The 23,214-nt window shown below is 51.2% G+C and overlaps 2 protein-coding genes across 5 annotated transcripts in view; both read left to right on the forward strand.

Annotated features, from left to right (window-relative positions):
- Positions 1 to 4: 4 nt before the first annotated feature.
- The window catches only part of HOXB3 (homeobox B3), a 41,380-nt gene continuing 18,170 nt past the window's right edge, over positions 5 to 23,214 (forward strand). For 2 of the 4 annotated variants that reach the window (XM_063706289.1, XM_063706290.1), the window contains exons 1-2: positions 5,343 to 7,971; positions 16,237 to 16,414. In XM_063706289.1, coding sequence (XP_063562359.1) covers positions 7,768 to 7,971; positions 16,237 to 16,414 — 382 coding nt within the window. In that variant the 5' untranslated portion in view covers positions 5,343 to 7,767. Of the gene's footprint in view, positions 159 to 5,342; positions 7,972 to 8,017; positions 8,115 to 16,236; positions 16,415 to 23,214 lie in introns of those variants that run through there. The other 2 variants (XM_063706291.1, XM_063706292.1) reach the window with 2 other exon arrangements.
- Positions 11,762 to 14,740, forward strand: HOXB4 (homeobox B4). The gene is made up of 2 exons (XM_019020047.4): positions 11,762 to 12,385; positions 13,232 to 14,740. The coding sequence occupies exons 1-2, from the start codon at positions 11,929 to 11,931 to the stop codon at positions 13,528 to 13,530; spliced, it is 756 nt and encodes a 251-aa protein (XP_018875592.3). The 5' UTR covers positions 11,762 to 11,928; the 3' UTR covers positions 13,531 to 14,740.

The following is a 23,214-nucleotide window of genomic DNA, read 5'->3' on the forward strand; positions in this document are numbered from 1 at the left end:
GACACCGCGCAGTATATTTCACATTCCCCAGAATGTTAAGTGACACTTTAACTGCTCGCTGTGGTGGGGAAGGGGGCAGAGGTAGGTGAGCACTCTCTCAGCCTGGAGCAGCCGGACCAGCCCAGAAGGCAGCGGCGGCCCAGGCCAGCATTCCCGCAGTAAGTCGCTTTCAGCTTTCGCTTTTACCCCTTGCAATTCTGGGGCTTGGGACTGCGGGAAGAAAACTTGTTTCCACCTGGGGCTGTGGGGTGATGTAGGGGAAATTTAGCCTGTTTTATGCACTCAGTTCTAAGGGACTGGGTGCCTGAAATGAGTGCTCTCAGTTTCTTAAGGCCTCATCGGTTGGGGGTGCCTGATTTTTACCAGCAGGAGTGTCTGACTTCGTGGGGAAAAGGGTTTGTGTGGGGGATCCATGCTCCCTCAGTGCCAGTGGAAATTTAGGGACCAGGAAGGAGGGGTGTGTATTGCTGAAAGAAGGGGCCATTGGTGGGGGCCACTTCACTGCTGGATATCTTCAGACAACTATCCCCCCATCCTCCGGAAAGAAACTTTATGACATTCATTTGTCAGAGGTGTGTGGGGGTGCACCGCTGGGCACTTTTATCTGGATACATCTGAGCTGAGAAAAAGCACCAGGTAGGCGGCTGCTGTGGGCTACCTTGCCCTGGGGTGATCTCTGGCTTTCCGATCTTTGAAGCCCATAAAAAGAGGTCCCTCCGGTTATCTTTGGCTTCATCAGGCTTCTCTGGGATGGGGAGCACAGCGCTGCTTTTGCCTCCACCTTCAGCCTGTTGGTCTCAAGCTAATCTTTCTCCTTGGCTCGAAGTAGGATCCTGAAGTCAGACTAGGGAGCAGACAGAGAGGGCAATTCCCCCAATTCAAAACCTAATTCCTGAACCAGGAGTGGGGGAAGGGAAGAGCTTCTTCTCTTGCTTAGAGGTGTTAGGTGTTTAAGTAGAACTCTGGCAAGCCCTCCACAAATAAAATCAGCTCAAGAATACAAATCCCTCAACTGTCGGGAGGAAATAGATTCAGGAGCTGGAAGAGAAAATAGGAAAGGTGCTCTTTTTTCCTCTCTTTTTCCCTCTTCTTTTCCGGGCACACCCTCAAAGGCCCCTTTGTTTTGTAGAACCATAAACCAGAGAGACTTCAGGATTTGATCCCCAGGGGTTCTGTTATTTTATAGGGAAAAGTCACCCTTCTAAAAGTCAGAGGCTTTTTCCCCACCAAATTGACCCCCCTCCAATTTAACACCCATGGGGCTAACTACCCTGTCACTCCTACTTTCACCAGCCTGCCATCCCTTAATTCAGCTCACCAACTGCCATAGGTAGTTTCTGGGATTGGACATGTGGCACCTCGAGGGGCTTCTGATCTTTGGGACAAGGATGGGGTCATAAGACTCCCTTTTTCTCATTAAGGGACATTGGAGTTCTCCCCCTGTCCTCTTTCTCCTGAAGCCACTTTCTATTCCCTGAGCTCTCTATCCACTGCCCAAGCCTGACTTACAAGAAATCCTTAACAGGCTTTAAGAGCAGAGTCACCCTGGTTTAAAGACATATCATCCCAAGAATGACGAGGGCATTTGTATCCCTTAGAAAGGAGACACAGGTCATCTCCCAAAGGATCCCCAGCACCATTGAAAATATAAAGAAGTGCTGGAGGCACAGCTTCCACAGTCTTCCACTCTACAAGGCAACAGAGTTGACAGACATGCAGACAAAGAGCTCTGCAAGGGAGAGTCTGACCTGGGTCTCCAGGGGAACCCCATTCCTATTGTGCCCCTGGCCTCACTCTAATATACTTCCCTTTCTGAAAGCCCTTCTGGAAGCTAGAACCCCAGATAGCAAGGCCTGCTCCTGAAAAATTGTTTCTTTGCCCCCTCTCATGTCAGTTCTATAGGCTCTAACATCTACTAGGCATATCTGGTCGGATTTTCCAGGATGGCAAAGAGCAACTTGGAGTGCCCACTTCCACCTCAGTGAACAAACTCTTGAAGGGTCTCCTCCAGCTCTAAGCAGGTCCTGGAGAAGATGCCCTAGGCTGGGCTTTCCTCTTCTCCACTTCAGGCTCCCTGAGCTGAACCCCAGTCCTGTCTGAACCCCAGTCAGGACAAGCTGCGGGAGGCAATGAGAGGTGTGAAGGGATTTCTGATGCCAAGAACTCTCTCCTCTGCCCCAGACCTCTGTCCTCTCCTCCTGCCCTCCCAGGCTGTCTCCCTCTAAGAGAGCTGCTCTACTCTCTCCAGGGCTTTGCTCTCCCTCCTCTCCCACCTGCTTTCTCTCCCTGCCAGTCCAGGCTTCAACCTCTTGAGCTACAAGCCAAGCCGGTACCCTCTGGCCAAATCTTCAACCTGGGGCAGGCCCCAGGAGGTGACAGCTGGAGATTAAGGCTGCAGTTTCTCTTTTCCCTCTGAGGCCAGCCTGGCCACCACTCGGTGGACAATTCAATTTTGATTTTTTTTGTTTTGTTTTATTTGGTTATTTGTTTTGTTTTGTTTCTCTGAGGCCAATGGGTGGGAGGAAGTATAAAGAAGTGTAAACAGGAAAGCCAGCTGGGCCTGGAGTTCCAAGTGCCCATATTTCATCGGCTTCCTCTCCATAACTGTGGCAGGGACACTTAACCCTTCCCTGGCTGTGAGAAGTTATTCTCTGAGGGCTGGTGAGCAGAATGGGAAGATCTAAGAGGCAGCTCCTTTCCTTGCCTGGTTCCTTTATCCCTGGGATTTGCAGGCCAAGGATTCTGAGCAATGGAGAAGACAGAAGCTCAGCACAACCCCCCCAAACTCAGTCCCTTCCCAGGGCTAGTCTCCCCAGCATGGACTTCTCAGCTTGGGGGACCAACCTGGTCAATCTTGGAAGACAGGGCTAGCAAGAATGAGCTCCCCTCTTTTAAGGGAGGGGATACTGGTAACCCTCCCCATGTTTGGAGTTTTTCAGAGTAATCGGATTTTGAGGCTGAGATCTGCCCACAGTGAGACTTATTGATTGCTGCAGTGCTGTTACACATCCATATTAATTAACACCGCCTGGAAACAGAGCTGTTTGGGGAGGGGAAGGGAAAAACGGGGGCCCCTTAAGCAGAATGGATATTTCTCCCTAAGGGACTCTGAGGTTGAGATTGGAGGGCCCTCTGCACATGAATCCTGTGGCCCTCCCCAGGCTTGAAGCCCCTGGAGTTCTCAGCAAGGGCAAGAATGACTTAGTCTCTACAGTCAACTCCACACACAAGTCTCATGGTGGTGATGGTTGAGGGGGGGGGAGATTAAATACCCCTCAGGTCGTTCCTGCAGGCCCCACCCCACTCTTCCTTGTCTCTGGTGGGTTTCCCCAGCCCTCTAATGCTCTGTCTCCAGCAGAGGTTAGCGAGCATCCTTTCTAGAGGGGTTAACCTCCCCCCTCACCTTCCTTTCAACTTCTCAAAGGTAGAGGCTTATGACGGTTTTCGAATTTGGTTTGTTTTATTTTGCTTTAGCGTCCCGTTGTTGTTGGTAGTGATGGTCTTATGGCCTTCTCCTTTCTCCTACCCCTCCCTCCAAAAAGTGATTAAAATCTGTTAAAGGATTTAATTAAGAGAGTTAAATGAAAAGGAAGGAGGCGCAAATGAGTTGGGGGAAAAAACCCACACCAAAGCTATTCTCAACGATTAAATCGCCATTTTAACAATATAATGGAGTTTGCATCCTGAAAGGGGAAATCAACGCTCATATCTCATCAATAATTCATAGAGTCCGGGATCATGCAGAGGTCAGCAGACGGGGGCAGCAGCGCCGGCCTACGTGGGGCTCCGAGCCGCTGCAGCATATATTACGCGCCGCTGGCCACACCGCCGCAGCCACCTCTGCCGCTGTAGACGGGGGGTGGGGGCACGCCGGCAGGTTTAGGCGGATCTTTCGTTCTTTCTTTTGGCGAATTTACTGATTGCAGGCTGCAAGAGGAAGAGGGGAAATTTGGGAGCCTGGAGAGTGTTGGACTTCGGGCAATTCGGGAACCTGTCGGATCCCCAAAAGCACCTTGTCCCCAAGTTTTAACGTTTCTCTTCCCTCTCTTCTTATTCCTTTTCTCAGTGATTTAGGCGTCTCCTCTCTCGTCTCTTCTCCCCCTAAAGTTCCTCTTGGAGAGAAAAATGCACTCTCTGCAGTATCCTCTAGCTTCTCCTCCCCGGAAACAGTTCCCAGTCTGCGAGGCCGCCCTCTGGACTGCCTCTCCCCGAGTGGAGCCGGGCTGAGCCTTGCGGCTTCGGAGCACAGCGGCTGGTTTTGGTCGCAGCGATCCCTGGATCCCTGACCTCGGAGCCCGGTGGGGTAGGGCTGAATGCATCTAGGGAGGAAAGGTACCTCGCAGGCCCCAGACCATTTTGCCTTACCAAAAGATGACCCAGGCCAGTTGGAAAGGTGGGGAGTCAGCACGGAAAGGCACACCTAGGGGAGAAGTGGAGGGAAAGTGCCAGCCTGTGTGGGGCGTCGCCTCTTGAGGGATTTGGAGGCATGATAGAGGATACCCTATTTAGGGGCTCCTGCAGGCTTGTCCTTAGGTGCATGCATCTCTCTAATTCGTTTTCTTTTCTGTTTTCTGAATCCCAAGGGATCCCAAGGAGGGAGAAAGGAAATCCTTCCCAGTGAGAGGTGGGAGTCTGGGAGGCGATATTTGGGCGGAAGGGAAACCGAAAGCGCACGGGTTGTCCACACCGCCGCTGCTCTGGACCAGAGGCAGAGGCTGTAACATCCCGGAGCTGCCAGTAGAGTCCGCCTTAGACCAAGTTCACAGCCAGGTTGGGGCCTCTGAGGCGCCAGCGAGCGGCCGCGCAAGGTGGCCCCGGGCCCCCCCGCATCGTTGGGACACTGAACTCTCCCTCTAGCCCTGTGAACACAGTGGCCCCTTCTGCTCCCGAGGAGCCACTGCTCCAAGCTCTCTCCACCCTTCACCCCAGAAATGCCCTTCTCCAGGTCAGCCCATTCTACTGCTCGCCATAGGTCTCCTCGTCCGGCAACCTCGGCCCCACTCGGGTGTCAAAAATGAAGAAGGGTGGGTGGTCAAAAGCCCTTCCAGGCATCCCAATAGAAGAGACCGCTGAAAATGCGGGAGGTGGGTTCCGCGTCTTTTTCCAAGGAGTTATTTAATAGTCAAAAGACTCCTCTTGCCCAGGTCTAAGGCTCTGGGGGAGTGGGGACATTGGCGAAGGGGGGAGGGGTAAGGAAAGCGTTTTGCCCTGGGGTTTCTGCGGCCAGCGCGTAGCAGAATGAGACCCTGGGTGGTGAGGCCAGTGTTATTGCCGGAGGGGTCGCAAAGTTGGAGGGTCAAAAGTTTACACCATCCGTGAGTGGGAGCGGCGGAGGCGGGGTGGGGCGGTGGGGGAGGGGGCTGTATGTGTGTGAAGACGGACGAGGGAGCCAGGGATGCTGGAGGTAAGGAAGACTTGTGGGTTGCAGAAGTGGGGGAGCAGAAATGGGCAGCGAAGAGGCAGATATCTGGGGAAGGGAAACTGAGGAAGGAAAAATCCCTTCTCCAAAAAGGGCGAGACTGGTGGTGGTGGTGGTGGTGAGTTGTAGAAAAGACAGCGCTTAGGGTGTGGTGAACCCTCTGAGCAATTTTCTCTTCCAAAGATAATCTTTGAGTCACCGTATTAAATTTAATTAAAACCTTCCTAGCCACACACATTTTAGAAATTCAATTAAATTACCCCCACGTCTTTGTAGGACTTCTGGCAGGGCCAAAGAATACTTCCAATGTGAAGGTTTGATTTTCACCAACATCAACTCACCCTGCTTGCCCTAAAGGGGTCAAACTACTGGCTCTTTCAATCCTCCACCCCTGGGAGAGGCAGGCCTATTTTCAAGAACCCTTAACCCCCAGGCTGTGTCAGGAAGGTGGGGTCCATGAGCATTGGCCAACACTGGAGCCTTTCCAAACTCTCATTCCTCTCTCCAAATTGCTCCAGTTTAAGAACTTGCCTATTGAAAGATTAGCTTGTTAATTCTCTCACTCTCTCCCAAGCCTCCATTTGTGTGTTCATCTTGACTCCTTCTCTTCCTATTTGGATGAGGGAGGAGAAATGCAAAGGAAAAATACCAAATGGCCTCACGGAGATCTTTTTTACGGGAGTTGAAACAGGCGACCTGAAATGAACTTTGAATCCATACATTAAGCTTAGCTCATGAGTAAATGCCTAGAGAGACTCAGTAATTATAACACTGGGGCATAGGCCTATTTTGGGTCCTTAAATGACTGTTGTATTATGAGATGTCATTATCTGCTCTTCCAAGCATTTACTATAGGAGGTACACTGTGGGCGTTTTTCCTTCCAGGATGGAGATAACCTGAGAGTTTCTGTAAAGATGCCTTTTGAAACATGGCCAGAAGAGACAAAGGTTTAATATCAAATTTCAAATAGATTTAACCCAGGGTTTTGACTAAACCAATTGGGTGAAGGTCCCTATTTTTGCTTAGTCCTTAGGTGAGTTTCTCTGCAGTGTCAGGCCAGGAAGGAATTCCTGGAGTCCTGAAGAGACAGATGTCAAAGCCTGAACTGAAGAATCCATCTCCTTCTGTTCCAGGACAGAACGTTAGCAAATTTAGGTATAGACTGGAGCAGCCCAAGGTCCTGGGCTAGAAGGACCAGGATGGGGAAGAAGTGGCCTCTGCCATTCTGGACCAAGCTGGGTGCCTTGGGGAGTTCTTTCTTGACCTCTCCGTACTAGGAGGATACCACCCTACCAACTAGGCTGGAGCCCTGTCTCAGTCTGTAGACTTGAATTGGGAGGAAGGGGAGTCACCTGACCCACCTCTGCAGGACCCTAGGAAGCTGGAGAAAGGGAGAAGCGTGTTGTAGGCAATCCACCAGATTCTAATCCTGGAGAGACAAACCCAAGAAAATCTCACTATTTTAAATGCCTGCTTGATCTGCTCCTGAACCCCCTTGTGTGGGTGATGGGGGTAGGCAAAAGTGTTACTGTATTGATGAGAACGATTCTTCGGGGGGAGGGGGAAGCTATTGTTTTGTATTTAAAGGACAGTTAAAGCTCTGAAAGGTATGTCGCCGGCTTTGACCAGCCCAGCCCAGCACCTCTCTCAGGGTTCTATCTTCCCCAAACCTGCTGGGTTGTGTGGACCAAAATCTTGGCCCCAAGAGGTGGAGTGGTCATTTCTAGGCCCTGGAGCTTCCAAAGCTTTTGTAGAAATGAGGGTATCTCTGACACTTGGGGGAGCAAATAAAGCAGATGGAGTGTGCAGTAGGGTGGGGATCCGGGCGCTGGCCATACAGGCATTTAGGGGTAAGGTTCAGGGAAGGGGCCTCTTACTCAGGCCTGCTCTCTGGGGCCCAGGTGCCCAAAGCCATGCTTTCAGTTTTCCCCGTGCCAGCCTCATTCTCAGGCCTCAAAAGGATCCCACATGAAACCCCACACTCTCTCTGGAACCAGAGCTGACAAAATATGGGAATGATGGAAAATCAAAACAGGGGCGTGGCCGACTGACTCCTATCCGAATGAGACTTTTTTCGGGTGGGGGCTGGATGAAGAGAAGACTCTGGCGAAAAGTCGAGCTGGAGAGGATGAGCTGAATCAAATTTCTGCTCTGTCATTTTTTTCCCAAGTAATGACCTACGCAAAATTCAATATGACCCAGCGAACTGCGCGAGCATATTATAGTAACTGCCTGCTCGTGGGGGAGGCCAGCAGAGGGGTGAACCGCAGGTCACGGCGTCTAAAAATTATTAAAATGTTTGAGAGCCTCGTGACGCGCCTAGCTGTTTAACAAAGACTGCCAAAGTATGAGATTAACACGAAAACTTGCGCTTCCAAAACAAAAACACACCAAAAAAAAAGTCACGTTCCGGCTTCTGAGGGAGCCCGTGGCTCTGTCCGCCGCCGCGGTCCGGTTTTCCGGACACACAATAGTGGACAGGAGAGAGCTCAGCTGTTGCCCAGCGCGTCCGCGGGCGGCTCGGCGGCCGGCGGGGCTGGGGAGCCTCCCGGTGAGTACCCTCGCCCGCGCCCCCTCTGGGCCTTTCTTTCCTCCGCGCCGCCGCCGCCGGTGCGTAGGCCGGCTGGGGACTCGCCTCCGCTCGGGCCTTCGGTTTCGCTCCCTCGCTGAGTCCCTTCTCCCCGCCAACAAAAGGTGATGATTCCTAGCGGACTGGGCACGCCTGGACGGCGGAGGGTGGCTGGGAGGCGCGAGGTCACGCTAGCAACCTGTGGCTGCCAGGAGAAGGCGGCTGGGAAGCCACGGAAAGACCCGGGAGCGCAGGGGAGGTGGCTCAGCTCGCGCGCAGCCCCTGCTCTTATTTTACTATTATGCGTGTTGCTGTTCGTATCCTTCTGGGCGGTGAAGGGGAGAGGCAGCCTCCCGCTCCGGTGAAACCCGTCCAGGGAGTCGCCCATAAACCCTGTTCTCCATCTCGGGCGGCTGGAGGGGTGAGGGGGGTGCGGCGCCTTGGTGGGATTGGCAGGTGGTGGCTTCCAGGGCGCAGAGGAGAAAAATCTCTGCTCTTGGGCGCCAGGATCAAGGATACCCAAACTCGCGGTGGCTCTGCCGCCTGTTCCTCTCTTTTGGGGTGCTGGGGCACCTGGGCCGCATCCCTTGTGAAGTGTAGAGCAGCAGAGAGGCCCGGCCGCCGGCCCAGCGGCCCTACCAAACTTCCGAAATGCCGACGGGTTGGACGGGTTTCCGAGAGCTGGCGAGTTGAGAAGGACAGGAGGTATGGGGTGGGGGAGGGGCCTCGACCGTTGGAGTGGGTCCTGGAGACCCTAAGTGGCCTTTGACAAGATTTGGAAAGGTCCCTGGTTGACGCTAGGGAGCTGGTGGGGATCTTAGCAGCGCATTTTGTCTGTGGGCCCTGGGCCAGACTCTAGTCTCCCTGAGTGCCCAGATGGGGGTCTGAGATTACCTATTGGACCCTCTCTTGGCAAAGACAACCATAGTGTGATAGTTTGCTTTTTTCTCCCAAATATGTGTGAGTTCAGCCTGTCTGGGAGAATGTTGATGTTAGAAATCAGGCCCAGAGGCCAACATTGGCAATTCCTAGATTTAAGATTAAAAGAAAATCAGAGGGTTTCTGGACCTAGTTGTGGGCAGGTGGGAACTCTCCTCCTACCCACCTGCAAGGTCCCAGGACTGGGCATAGGCAGAGATCTCTGGAGTGTTGCAGTTAGAGGGTTGTTTTTGTGTTGTTCCTGTATTTGTTAATGAAATTGATATTATTTTGACTTCCTCACTAAAGATGCAAGTATTTCTCAGACCTAGGGAGTTGAGTAGGGAGTCTGGGTGGGGTGGAGGCTTTTTCTATGCACATTTTCCCTTACTCTGTCACAGCTTTCACAGTCTCAGTTCCCTCCAGCCCAATCCCCAGACTCTCAGCTTAGTAAATTCACGGCTTCTGGGAGCTTCAGAAAGTTGGTTCAGAAACCCCAGATGCCCATTTTGGCCCTACCACCAGCAACCCAAGCAGGTGGCTAGGCGAGTTCGTCTGTGTTTAGAAGGAAAGGACCCGCCTGGGGCTAGGAAGGTGGGGAAATGGGGTTCCTCCCCACACCTCCCCGGGATAGACCCTCTCTCCTGGCTCCCAGGATGTGTGAGAGGCTGGGAGGGGCCCTATATCATCTGGCTGCATCTTTTATGGTTCCTCATTGCCCTTCATTCGGAAATGAAACGCCTTTGATCTTTTCTCAGGTTGTAAACGGAATTGCCCGTCATTAAATATCCGGGGCCCCATCTGCTTGGTCTCCCAGCATTTTTCTTTACAGCTGTTTCTCTCTCTTTTTACCACTGAATTTTTCCAAAAGGACTTTTATTACACCACCTTCACACCCAGCCGCCTCTTCCTCCTCCCTTCGCTGAGAGGCGCTTTGGAAAATATCTAGATATTCGTTTGATCACAAACTAAAGGCTTGGAGGGGCACGGAGGAGCCGATTGGGGTTTTGTTTTTTCTAAAAAAAAAAAAAAAAAAAAGGTCCTTGGGGGAGGGGAGGGGCGCGAAGGCACCCAGAAAGGCCTGAATCTGACTTCGCGGCAGCCTCAGAATGACCCTTCCTCCTTTTGTGCTTAGCTAATGTTTACATCTCATAATTCATGCGCCACCGAGAGTTGCGCGGCGGCGGCGGAGGCAAGGTTCCCGTCCCTTTGCGAACTGGCTACTTGAAATTCTAATAGAAGAGGAGAATTGAAAACCTTGTAATCCCAAGAACGGACTCGCACTGCCTTTTTCTGTTCCCAGAGCTCAAAACTAGAACAAAACGAAATAAAACCAAAGCACTCAAACCACACCCCAAACGAAGAAGGCGCGGAAAGTAGGAGAACTGGAAAATTTCTGGGCCAAGAAGATCTGTCTGTCTTCTGTATATACCCTGTAGATCCGAATTTGTGTAAGGAATTTTGTGGTCACAAATTCGTATCTAGGGGAATATGTAGTTGACATAAACACTCCGCTCTTATTTTTCCAGAAGATATGTATATGTAGTATTTTTCTGAATGAGGACAGTCTGGTGACTGGCCACACGAAGACTCCTTCCTCTTTATTCCTCTATCTTTTCCTCCTTCAACTTGTTAGAGATGGAGAAATCATCTACCTGAACTCTCCCCACGCCTGCCCCTGGGAGCCTTGGTCCCTTTTCACACCTCTTTGAGGTTAATGTTATTGTTGTTGAAGTTTTAAATTTATCTTCTCGTCCCAAACGCACCCATTTTCTATTCTGGGCTCAGGGAGGCTTTATTGGAAATTGCGAAAAAAAATGACTTGTCTTCAGTGTGCGAAGAAGGCAAAGGAAATTTGTTGAACAAACGGATGCTGAGGCCGCCTTTCCGTTTCAGTTCAGAACAAGATGACCTGGAAATACTCGATTACCAAGGGGTGTTATTGTCTGTGTTGGTCACCTCTATGGCTGTATCCCCAGTATCACAGGGATGTGAGATTTCTATTCGCCGCGGAGGCGGCGACAATTAGAACATCTCGGACCCATGGTTAGTATTACTCGGGTGGTTATGGAATTAGCAAATTGCTAATCAATTTTGCTCTCAAAAGTTGCAGGTTTTTTTTACCCCAGCGCTCTGTCTATAGTGTGGGAAACCAAGTCGTTTCTCCAGGCTTGGGCCGTGTGGGTTAAAGGGAGGAGTGGATAGGAGAAGGGGGACAGACGGACTGACGGACACAGTCTAGCTAACCGTGCAGCTAAATGAGATTTGGAAGGCGAAGTCTCCCCGAATTAGTGCATGAATTTCCTATCGATCCGCCCGCGGTTCCATTCATCTCTGACAAGTCCCTCTGCGCACCCGCCCTCTAGCTCTGGACGCCTCCTCTCTCACCCCTACCCCTCCCCATCCAGCTGCAGAGAAAAGCCCCAAGCTCTGTGCTCTGGCCCCCGTATGGGTTCCCCTTTCGAGACGGAGCCCCCAACCCGCCAGTAACCTAACTCCCCATAGAGACGCAGGGTGCTAGCGCTCCCTCCCGCCGAGGGGAGGAGACTGGGGCCTTTGGAAGGTACAGAATGCTGGGCAGAGGTGAAGCAGAACAGGAGGGCTACACCGGGAGCCCCAACTTCTTAAGGGATCTAGGGTTTGCGCTCTGCCTAGCGCCCCAACAGGCCCTCCAGTCGCAACCTGCGCGCGCTCTCTCTCTCGCTCTCTCTCTGATCCCGGAGACAGCGAGGCAAGGAGGGGGTCGCCCCGCAGGAGCCCTATGTAAATCCTGGTGTTGGGTGGGTGGGTGGGGAGGGGGAAGAGAAGAAGGGGAAATAAACCTCTTTGGCTGGAGTGGGGTCCGGGTGAGCAGATTTCCTTATCCGGGAATCGCAGGCGGGGCGGCCATTGGCTCGGAGGATCACGTGGGCGCCTAACTTTGTTCACTTGACAGTAAGTAGGAGGGCTTTCGGAAACAGGAAAACGAGTCAGGGGTCGGAATAAATTTTAGTATATTTTGTGGGCAATTCCCAGAAATTAATGGCTATGAGTTCTTTTTTGATCAACTCAAACTATGTCGACCCCAAGTTCCCTCCATGCGAGGAATATTCACAGAGCGATTACCTACCCAGCGACCACTCGCCCGGGTACTACGCCGGCGGCCAGAGGCGAGAGAGCAGCTTCCAGCCGGAGGCGGGCTTCGGGCGGCGCGCGGCGTGCACCGTGCAGCGCTACGCGGCCTGCCGGGACCCTGGGCCCCCGCCGCCTCCGCCACCACCCCCGCCGCCCCCGCCACCGCCCGGTCTGTCCCCTCGGGCTCCTGCGCCGCCACCCGCCGGGGCCCTCCTCCCGGAGCCCGGCCAGCGCTGCGAGGCGGTCAGCAGCAGCCCCCCGCCGCCTCCCTGCGCCCAGAACCCCCTGCACCCCAGCCCGTCCCACTCCGCGTGCAAAGAGCCCGTCGTCTACCCCTGGATGCGCAAAGTTCACGTGAGCACGGGTGAGTGCGTGGGCACCCCTTCCCCCTCCCACCCCTGGAGCTTTACACCAAAGGGACTTCGGAGGCATGGGTGGGGGGGGGGGGTTGAGCTGGGGAAGCCAATTGTCCCCGCTATAAACTCGCCATTGCCAGAGATTTACGGTCGCCTGTTTTCAGAGCTACATAATTACATCCCCCATAAATTTTTATGGCCTGGTGGGCCCTGCGCCTTTGAAGTAGGTTTCCCATCCTCTTCACCATTCTCACCAGCGACTTTTTCGCCAGGGAGGTACAGTCTTAGTGAAGTTGGAAGTTGGGGAGGAGTGGAGGAGGTGGAGGAGGAGAAGGAGGAGGAGGTAATCCGTATTTAAGCAGAGAGTTGAGTCAACTCCCAGTATTTATTTTTTCCTTTCTTCCAGTCTGACTCCTTGGCTGGAGAAGTGGGCAAAAGTTTTCAGTAGGGGCAGGCACTGCTTGGAATCTGAGCAGCAAGGGTGGGAACTAAACAGAGGAAAGGTTTAGGGAAACCTCCCCTCCCTCTTCCACCCCCTCATTCTCCCATTCTGGGGGCCCCAAGCTGAGGGGGAGAGAGGAGCAATTAAAACCTTGGGGGAGTCCTCACACGCCCCCCTTCCCCACCAGACACCCAAACAACAAGGACACAGCACAACCCTCCAAAACTTGGAGGTCTCTTTCTCATTCTTGGGTCTTGCATTCTTCCCTTTTCGTTTTTCCCCCTGTCCCTCAGAAGGAAGAAGAGGTGGCGGGAGAGGGAGGGAGGGAAACACTGTGTTCCCTGGAAGAAAGGACTCTCCCTTTCGGGGGCAATAAAACTTTCTCTTTCTCCCTCTCTCCGTGTGTGTCCAGTAAACCCCAATTACGCCGGCGGGGAGCCCAAGCGCTCTCGGACCGCCTACACGCGCCAGCAGGTCTTGGAGCTGGAGAAGGAATTTCACTACAACCGCTACCTGACACGGCGCCGGAGGGTGGAGATCGCCCACGCGCTCTGCCTCTCCGAGCGCCAGATCAAGATCTGGTTCCAGAACCGGCGCATGAAGTGGAAAAAAGACCACAAGTTGCCCAACACCAAGATCCGCTCGGGTGGTGCGGCAGGCTCAGCCGGAGGGCCCCCTGGCCGGCCCAATGGAGGCCCCCCCACGCTCTAGTGCCCCCGCACGCGGGAGCCACGAACCTCGGGGTGGGGGTGGGCAGTGAGTGCAGGGGATGGGGTGGGGGGACAGGAGGGGGCCCTGGGGCCTGGGCCCCGGAAAAAATCTATCTGCCCTCCCCCACACTTTATATACGAATAAACGCAGAAGAGGGGGAGGGGAAGCTTTATTTATAGAAATGACAATAGAGGGCCACGGGGAGGCCCCCCCAGAAGCAAGATTCAAATCTCTTGCTTTCTTTCTTAAAAAAAAGAAAAAGAAAAAGCAAGAAGAAGGAAGAAAGAAAAAGAGAAATAGGAGGAGGCCGCAGCTCCTCGTTTTCAGCTTTGGCGAAGATGGATCCACGTTTCATCTTTAATCACGCCAGGCCCAGGCCCATCTGTCTTGTTTACTCTGCCGAGGAGAGGACGGGCCTCGGTGGCGACCATTACCTCGACACCCGCTAACAAATGAGGCCCGGCTCGGCCGCCTCCGCCTCTGCTGCTGCCGCTGCTGGAAGACAGCCTGGATTTCCTTTCTTTGTCCCCCACTCCCGATACCCAGCGAAAGCACCCTCTGACTGCCAGATAGTGCAGTGTTTTGGCCACGGTAACACACACACACTCTCCCTCATCTTTCGTGCCCGTTCACGGAGGGCCAGAATGACTGCTCACCCACTTCCACCGTGGGGTTGGGGGTGGGCAACAGAGGAGGGGATCAAGTAGGGAAGGGGGTGGCCTTGACAACTCAGGAGTGAGCAGGGAAATTGAGTCCAAGGAAAAAGAGAGACTCAGAGACCCGGGAGGGCCTTCCTCTGAAAGGCCAAGCCAAGCCATGCCTGGCAGGGTGAGGGGTCAGTTGAGTTCTGGGAGCTGGGCACTACTCTGCCAGTCCAGAGTTGTACAGCAGAAGCCTCTCTCCTAGACTGAAAATGAATGTGAAACTAGGAAATAAAATGTGCCCCTCCCAGTCTGGGAGGAGGATGTTGCAGAGCCCTCTCCCATAGTTTATCATGTTGCATCGTTTATTATTATTATTGATAATATTATTATTACTATTTTTTTGTGTGTCATGTGCGTCCTCTCTCCTTTTCTCTTTCTGACATTCCAAAACCAGGCCCCTTCCTACCTCTGGGGCTGCTTGAGTCTAGAACCCTTCGTATGTGTGAATATCTGTGTGCTGTACAGAGTGACAATAGAAATAAATGTTTGGTTTCTTGTGACCAGCACAGCGTGTTTTTGTTGAAACATTGGCGTAAAGATATGGACAAATGCCACCCAGTGTATATTTTAAGCACCCTACTGGGTTCAGCCTCACATTGTGTGTGGTTGAAGATTTTTTTTCAAAGAGTCTGATGGGAATTTTTATCTCAGAGGACTCCAAATTGTGGTGGCTGGTTTGTTTTCCTTTTAAGGTGGGTGTGTTTTGTTTTGGGGCTTTTAATTTTTTCCCTTCAGTCCAAAAATGGATTGAAAGGACTGGGAGGGCTGATTCCAGTCCCTAATGGGGGAAAATGTTTCATTGTAGGACACAAGAGGCTTAAGTACCACAAAGCCTTTCATATCGTGATTTATTTGTCATAAGCAAATAAAATGCGGTTAAGCTGTCTCCTTCTAGACAGAAGGCTCTTTGGTTATTAAAGTTCCGAGAGAGGATTCCATGAGGCTGGCCTCTTTCCTCGCAGCATAAGAAGGTATCGCTTTCCTCTGAGGTGTTTAAGGCTTTAATGAGTCTAATTTTTTGCACAGATGTTTCTGGGTGTTTGCAGGTTTTCAGAGTATTTTTATATTACAAAGAAGCTAGCCAGTGCCATAGCTCAAACTCTGACAAGCAAATAGATAATCAAGAAGACAAATGGCCTCTTTTGTGAAGCCTTGCTCCAGTATTAATTTTCATTTTCTTTCTCATAGAAAGTATCGAAAGTATGACCGGGGACCAAATAGCTTTCTGTCTCTGAGGTCCCAGTCACCCCTAGAATGGAGTGGGGGTAGGGGAAAGGGGTGGAGGAGACCCTCAGAAGCTCTGTCAGGCTCGGATTGCTTTTGTACAGCACTACTTGGAAGTTCTAAGGTCTGGGGGCTCCAGCCTCAGGGTCTCTGGTCTATTGGTCATCCAGGGTGCAGCCACCCCATCTCCAAAAAGCTCGGGGCTCGGGAGAGCATATGCAATTAAAAGTCGTTTTTTCAGTCCCATCTCCTTTCAGAAAATAAAAAGAACCAATCCCACCCGCGCGTTTTATTGTTATTTATTTGCATTCCTCCAGCTTGCAGCTCCGGTAGTTGGAGGCTGGGTAGGGCAGGGGGAACCGACAGGCCGATGTCCCCAGCTGCAAAAGAGCTGCTGAACTGTCCGTTTAAATGCTGCTGGGAGAGTCGTAAAAAAATCGTCGTGGACCTGGAGGATGAGAGGGGCGAGCTTTATTTCGGTCGGATCGCGGTGTGGTGTTTTAGCTGCAAGGGGATGCCGCAGCCCCGAGTTGAGGGGGAAAATAGTTCTTAAAAAGCATATGCCCCCCTAAGGAATGTCTCTAAAGAACCAAATCAAAGCTGCTCTTTGGAAGGTATGAATAGAATTAAAAAAAAAAAAAAGATTTCTATGGAGCTTAAAGTTCACAGCCATTCTGTGTAGACAAGAGCTAAGAAAAATGTGAGAATTATACAGAAAACCATTAATCACTTCTTTTCTTTAAATACGTATCCTCTCTCCTTTGTTATTATTCAACAGCAAATCTCCTCGGACCGGCTGTTGGGGGAAAAAAGTGTTAGCCGTCTCTCCCGGATCTGCAAGGGGGAAAAAATTTGGAACCATAAAGTTGAAAACTTTTTTCTCTCAGTTTGGAAGAAGCCCTTCGTCATGAATGGGATCCGCAGAGTTCGGGCGAGAGGAGGCGAGAGGCGCAAAGGTAACAAAGCCCGGGCCCGGGCTGGCGTGTTTTGATCGTTTTATGAGCTCTTTTCACAAGTGAAAGAAGAAACACTCTCTCGCCTCCTCCTTTTTCTTTTTTAACTTTCTTGGCTGGGTTTTTATGGTGGATGCTTCGGCAGGTTTGCTCCCTTTTATGATGACTGATGCTTGGGTCAGAGGGAGAGAAAGAGGGGCCTCGACACCTGGAGAGTGTTTGAACTGGTTGGGACTGAGGTGTCAGGGCCCATGAAAAACCCCAGAGAAGACGGTTGTTTTGTGAGGCGGTTCAGAAGCGCTTTTCTGGTTTTGGAAAATGCAGGCAGGCACAGCGAGCCCCAGCATGTGTGCATGGGTGTGTCTAGTGAGGTCCACATGTGGTCGGTGTGTTCCTGTGACTCTGCTTGTCTACACTGGGTACTGGTGTCCCCTATGCCTGTTTACCAGTGAGACGTTGTCACTGCTGCCTCTTGGAAAAATCAAATCCAGTGCTTGGATGGAATGTTCCAGCTTTGGAGCGGGTATAAGTGGATATGTTCTTTTTTTTCTTATTGTGTCTAGCTTGGGATTCTAGGCAAATATGTGCTACTCTCTGGAGCAGGAAACTGCTCAGTTCACAGACAAGGTGCACTGATGCAGAAATATTTCTCTTCTGCTCTGTCCCCCCAGCCTTCTTCCTGGAGGAGCAATGTTGGTTTGATTTGGTTTCCCTTTGCTCTCCTAATTTGAGGTCTGTGTCTCTCCTCTGCAGCCCTGTTTCTTAGGCTGAGGGAGTCAGTGGGCTCTGCAGCCGAACTGAATGTGTTGGCCCTTTTTCCCTGAGGCCTCACTTAGGGTTTGGAGGCGGGAGGCTGGCAGGAGAGAGAGTTCATGGAGAGGCCACGTTTTCTAGGCGATTAGCTCAGTATTAGAACCACAAAATGACCTCGGAAGCCCCTTGACCTCGCTGAGACTGGACATTGTGTTGGCTCTTGCCTCCTGCCCAGGAGGGAGAGTCACACCTCTGCAGGGAGGGGTCCTTGGCCCATCATATGTCCCTTCTTCTCCATCCCACTCTAGGCCCCAAACCCATCTTTGCTATTTTGGAAATTTTGGATTGTTTTTCTATTACTGTCCACTGGGGGAAAAAAACGTAAAGATTTTTAGCCCAAGGGTCCAGTTGGGGGAGGAAAGTAGAGTGCTAATCTGTCTCTCTGTACACAGCACCTTCAGCAGTCCAGGCTCCAGCCATCCTCCCCGCAACCACTCCCAGGTCCAGTTCATCTCTTTACTATTTCACTTGGAGGGAACTGAGGGAAGAAAGACAAAGGGATAAGATATGAGAGGTTGGAGGGGCCTAATCTACAAGGCTTCAGAGGGCCAGAGGAATAAACTCCTGAGCTGCGAGGAGAGAAAGGGCTTATCCGCCATGAACATTGCTTCAGAGGCTGTCATCTCCCTGAGGGCTGACATCCAAATCCACAGCCTGTCAACCCATTTTCTGAAGTTCATTTGTTGAGGAAGCTATTTCTATAACTACCTTTACCTCTTTCCCCTAATTCTCAATCTCCTCAATAATGAAAAAAGCCCTTGGAGTGCCTCGCCCACCAGAGGAGCAAGGGAAATGGGAGGAGGATCAGTGCAGGCTATTCTGAGTACTTTCCAGGGCCTGCTGTCCCAGGTTAGCCAAAGTTTCCAGAAACTTTTAAGAAATAGGTGAAGGATTTGCCAAATAGTGAGCCCTGAACATAGAGCCTTTCCAAAAACTGTATTCTGTTTGCTGTATCTTAAAAATCCACACCAGCAGCCACCCTCTTAGGGAGAGACAGAGACAAAGAGAAAGAGAAAGAGAGACAGATACAGACAGATGCTGGCTGGGAGGATGAAATGTTACCCTTCAGTTAAGACTAGGAGAGACAGAACCTTGCTGGGATATATGGGTTGTTGGTTTGCATTTTGTAAATTGTTTCTTGAAATTTGGGGACTCTATCTCAGGCAAGAAATAACTGGAGTGGTTGATACTCTCTCCTTTGTCCCTGGGTGGCATAAGTAGAGGGGCTGGAGGCCTCAGGAAAGACAGAGGATGAGCACAAAGCGAGCTAGGCTGCTCCTGGACTAAAAATATTTGGGGCTCAGGGAGATGTGTATTCATTACCTGTAAGGGCAGATAGCCAGTTGTGGGCCCTCTATAGGTTCAAGTGACAAAGACCTAGTCGCCGAGGACTTTACAAACTGCTTTCTGCAGTGTGAGGATTAGGGCCCACCAAAGGGAAAAGGAGAGAGAAGCCTGGGGTTCACTAAGGGGAACTGCCAGATCTCCCATTTCCTTCACTCCAGACAATCCTAGTGCCACTCCAGTCCTCCCAACCTTTTGACTTCTTTCCCTCTTTCTCCCCAGTTCCCTCGGCCCTCCCCATTCTCCCTCCTACTTCCACCCGCCTGTCCTGGGCAGAGGGGGTTGCCCAGTTCTGCCAGAGCCCTTGAAGGCGGCCCCAGCGCTGGCGGTGGGTCTCCCTGGGAAGCGGCAGCTGGGGAGGGGGTCTGGTTGGAAAACGGAGTTGGGAAGTTTCCCAGCGTGAGTTGAGCGCTGACGGATTTGTGATCAGCCATAAAACTGGCGCGTTCAGATTCGTAAATCAATCTCCCCTTTCTCACAGTGTAAACGTTCGCTTTATCGGCAGCAAGAAAGTGCTCGGCTCGCGATCAGGCGCTTGTTTATTTGAACGTGGACATTCCCAGGATCCGAAAAGAGTATGGTCATTTTAACAGAACCTGCCGGCGTGCCTTCGTGTCATTTTGCTTTTCTTTTTCTTGTCCTTAAAAATTATTTCTCCATTTTAGAGATTGCTGTTTTCCCACATCCAGCATTTCTGTCTCCTCTCTCTGCTCTCTCTCTATTTTCATTTTAGACTTTAGCAGAGTGTTTTTCTCTGGAGGACCATTTTTAATGGATTTGTGGCCAGAACGTTTCAGGGAGTTGCCCTCGCTGGAGCCGGGAGCAGGGCCCACATCGGGATCAGGCTGAATTCAATACCAGTCTGTGTTTTGTATCTGGACAATCAAAGCTGACCACCTCCCCTACAGAGTCCAGGCCTGGCCGGCGCCCCCACCCCATGAGGCCAGAGCAGATTCCAGTGCTCTTGGCTGGGGCAGAAGCTGTGCAGCTGCCACTGTAGCTGGAACCTCCGAGGCCGACACCGGGGTGGCTGTTTCTTTGGGGCTTGTTAAGACAACCGGGTCCTCAACCTTCTCTCCACTGAGTTGCTTTTGGTTTAGACCCCTTCGAACAAGCCAGGAGAGGCCCCTCAGACCCCTGCTCCCCTACCCTGAAGCTCATTCTTCCTGGATTCCCTGCCTGCCCCGGAGGCTGTGGTCCTGGCTGCCTCGAGAGCTGCTGAGGACAGATAAGGCTGCGACTTCTTCAGGAATGTCTTTTCTGCTTCCCTTTGCATCCCCACCCCCCATCCCATGCCCCGGCCGAGAACTCTGATTCTAGTTGCACGTAACTGGTCAAGTTTGGATGGGGGGTTGTTTTTGTTTTATTTTGTTTATATTTGAGTTGAAGGGGTCTGTGTGTGTCTCTCTCTTTAGGCCCAGGGAATAGATAGTCCCTGGTATTTAACCCTTTAACAGGCATAGCCATACCCCATCTTTTTCCCACTGATCAGCCTCCATTGTTTGTTGATTGGAAGCTCGGGGTGCTAACACCTGGGAAATAGGGATCCTGGGGCTGCCGGGCTGACTTCAAAGCTTTTCTTTTCTTTTCCCTCCTCTCCTGTTCAAATCTCCAGCTGTCTTCACTGGTGGGTTTGGGAAGGGGGAGAAATGAGACAGGGTGTGACATAGGTAGAGAGAGGCTGACAATCTGATTCTTTTGTGTAGAAACCTTAGTCCCAGTCTTTGTCTCTAGAATCTATTTTCAATGGTCAGTCGCATTTGATTTCCTATAGTAGTAACAACACAACAGGGAAAAAAGTCCCCCTTGCGGTTATTCTCAACTCTGGAAGCTCCAGAGTAATCTCTTCAGCCTGTCCCTTTTTTGCCCCTTCAAAAGGTACCAGTAAAGATCAAAACGAGAATAAAGCCAGAAGCCCCATTCTTTATCCACTTATACCATGGACTTATGAAGTGTTTATTTTCAAAGTGGCTCCTTCAGAAATTTTGTCCATTATTTAGGAAGAGAGGGAGTGGGTCCCACTCAAGTCAATATCCTCAGGAGTTGGGGAGAAAATGGAGTTGGGGAGGGAAGCTTAATCCTAAAGGATGCAGAGAGAAGAACTGGAAGCTGAGAAATCCAGGGGCTTGGAGAAGGGCTCTGAGCCCACCCCACCCCCACCCCCTAGACGCCCCTGCAGACTATTTCTGCACCTCCACGAACTAAGCAGAAGCAGGAGGAGAAGGGAGAGAGGAGAGGTGGGCTGTGGGTAAGTGTGTGTCCATGGGGGTTAGGGAGCTGCAGATGTAGTAGGTGTGGATGTGAGTGTGGGAGACAGACGGAGACCTCACTACTGTTCCATTGGTGGGTTGAGGGGGAACTTATTTTGCAGGAAAATTTCTCCTCCTGAAGGGGAAGGTCATAGTGGTCCTTTGAGCCTGAAATCGAAAGACCCCCTTCCCCCTCCCGGTCACGTGATTCATTAAATAATTAATGCCGAGGTTGCAGAATAGATATGTATTCGTCAGGAAAATCACAGGCTCGGTCTCCCTCTTTCTGACGTGCAATTCAACTGTCCTTTGAAAAACAAGCCAGTACCCCGAGAAAAAAAAGAGAGAGGGGGAGAGAGAGAGGGAGAGAGAGAGAGAGAAAGAAAGGGAGACAGCAATAAAAACAGCCCCGCAGCCGGAGCCACACCGCGGGCTGGGGTATTGTAAGTAGAAGGGATTTCTCACTACCTACCGCGTCTTATATGTCCATGTAAATTTATTGTTTGTTATTAATGTTATTGTCGTAAAATGTGACAAATAGCCATCTTCATTTCCTGCCATTTCTCTTCGCACAGTGCTCTGTGTGTTTATGCCCATTGAGGCATTGCATAGAGATTTTAGGAATATTCTTCTTTTCTCTCTCTCTCTCTCTCTCTCTCCCTCCCTCCCTCCGTCTCCCTCTCTCCCTCTGTCCTCCACCCTTTTTCTTGATTTATAGCAATATGGGAGTCAGCTTCTCAGCCGGCATGCCAGCCATTGTGTGTGTGTGTGCGCGCGTGTGTGTGCGTGCGCGTCTGCGTGTGTTTGTGAGCGAGTTGTGTTGTTTATGGCCATGTCTTCGATAAATCATTTTTCACGGAAAATGATGTGGAAGCTGGGCTGTTTCTGCGGCCGGCCGGGAGAGAGTCGCTCTCAGAGGCACTTCCTCCCTCTCTGCTCTGCTCCCAGGAGTTGGTTATTTCAGACGATTTACAGTAATATATCAGCAGTTAATATGAAAGCTCTATAGCTGGAGGTCTTAAATTACAGCATCTGTGATTATCAATTAAAGCGAGATTTGTATAAATTTGGTAAACCAGAAATGCCTCATTGGCATATAAACCCAGTCAATGACCATGGTCTAATATAAAAATTATATTTGTGAGCCTGATAGAGCCAACATTCCTGCAGCAGCAGACAGAGCTCCATTTTTTAGCGGTTCCCCTCCAGGAGTTTGGCTTCTCCAACTCCAGCCCTGGGTGAACAAACCCAACTCTGAAGGCAGAAGGAGCCTTAGAGTAAGAGAGGTGGAAGTGGAGAAAGAAATTACTGGAGTTGAAGGCAAATGTTTTTGTGATCAATGGAGACCAAATCAAAGTTCTGTGCAATGGGAAAGGGATGGGAGGGGTTCCGTTACATTATTAAAGCTTAATTTATAGGACTGATGTGTCTGGGGGGGTGGTTGAAGGTGGAAAAGGAATTACCCAAATTTGGGGAGACAATGGAGGCAAGCAGAGGGTGAAGGGCAGGGAGAGAAGCTGAAAGCTTTGGCTCCCCACCCTCCTGGCTAACAAAACAAGGAAATGAATTCACACCCCAGGAGCCTTCCTTTGACCTGCTGAAACAAAGAAAAGTTTCCCCAGCAGTGAGGGACTCTGCGTTTGGGGCTAAAGTGGGGAGAAGTTCTCCGAAGTTTTTCTAGAAAAGAAATGTTCTAGGAATCAGGTGGTCCCAGAAAGTTGGGAGTGTTGGAGGATGTCGGGTGTGTTCTTTTAACTAAGTCCCCATCCAAAAAGGGAGCAAACGGGGTGCAGATTGGAGAGGGAGGGGAAGAGCTGTTAACTTTCTCCTATAGTTTCATGTGGAGGTCACAGTTCCTTCCTACTAGGGGAGAGGCTGCTGGTCAAGAGCAAAGCCAGAGGTGGCTTTGGGGAATGTTCTGCACTGTGCCCCAAAGTTGTGATAGATGAGGTGCAGAGGGCCAGAGCCTTCACCAACTCCAGTCCCAGCTGTTGGCCCCTCATTCCCTGACTGGAACCAGGCCAACTGACTTTATAGCCACGATTATCTGTGATATTTAACTCTGCCTGCTAGTGTAAACCTTTGAGCAGGGAAGTTAGAGCAACGCCGCGCCCAGGTGTTAATTATTCATGGCATCCGCTACGTGGAGTGGCAGCTTAGGCCCCAGTCCCTGCAGCATCCAGGAGCTTGCTCCCACACTCTGCTCCAAGTGAACACTGAGTCTCATCCATGTTAACAAGGGATTCTCAGTGGGTAGTGGGTGAAGCCTCCCAATTCAGGCGTCTCAGTTGAAAAGGGTTTGGGGAGAAAGAGAAGGCCAGGACCCAAGGCTGGGATGGGTAGAGAGGCACTGTCTGACCTGGATAAAAGGAACTAGGGAAAAGTCTGGATACAGGG

The sequence above is a fragment of the Gorilla gorilla genome, chromosome 4 (genome assembly GCF_029281585.2).
Source record: "Gorilla gorilla gorilla isolate KB3781 chromosome 4, NHGRI_mGorGor1-v2.1_pri, whole genome shotgun sequence".
Classification (NCBI taxonomy): Eukaryota; Metazoa; Chordata; class Mammalia; order Primates; family Hominidae; genus Gorilla; species Gorilla gorilla.

Excerpts from the sequence above, each read along its gene's own strand:
- HOXB4 (XM_019020047.4), top strand. The coding sequence starts at position 11,929 with ATGGCTATGAGTTCTTTTTTGATCAACTCAAACTATGTCGACCCCAAG. Across the intron at positions 12,386-13,231 it reads CAAAGTTCACGTGAGCACGG|TAAACCCCAATTACGCCGGC; the intron begins GTGAGTGCGTGG and ends GTGTGTGTCCAG.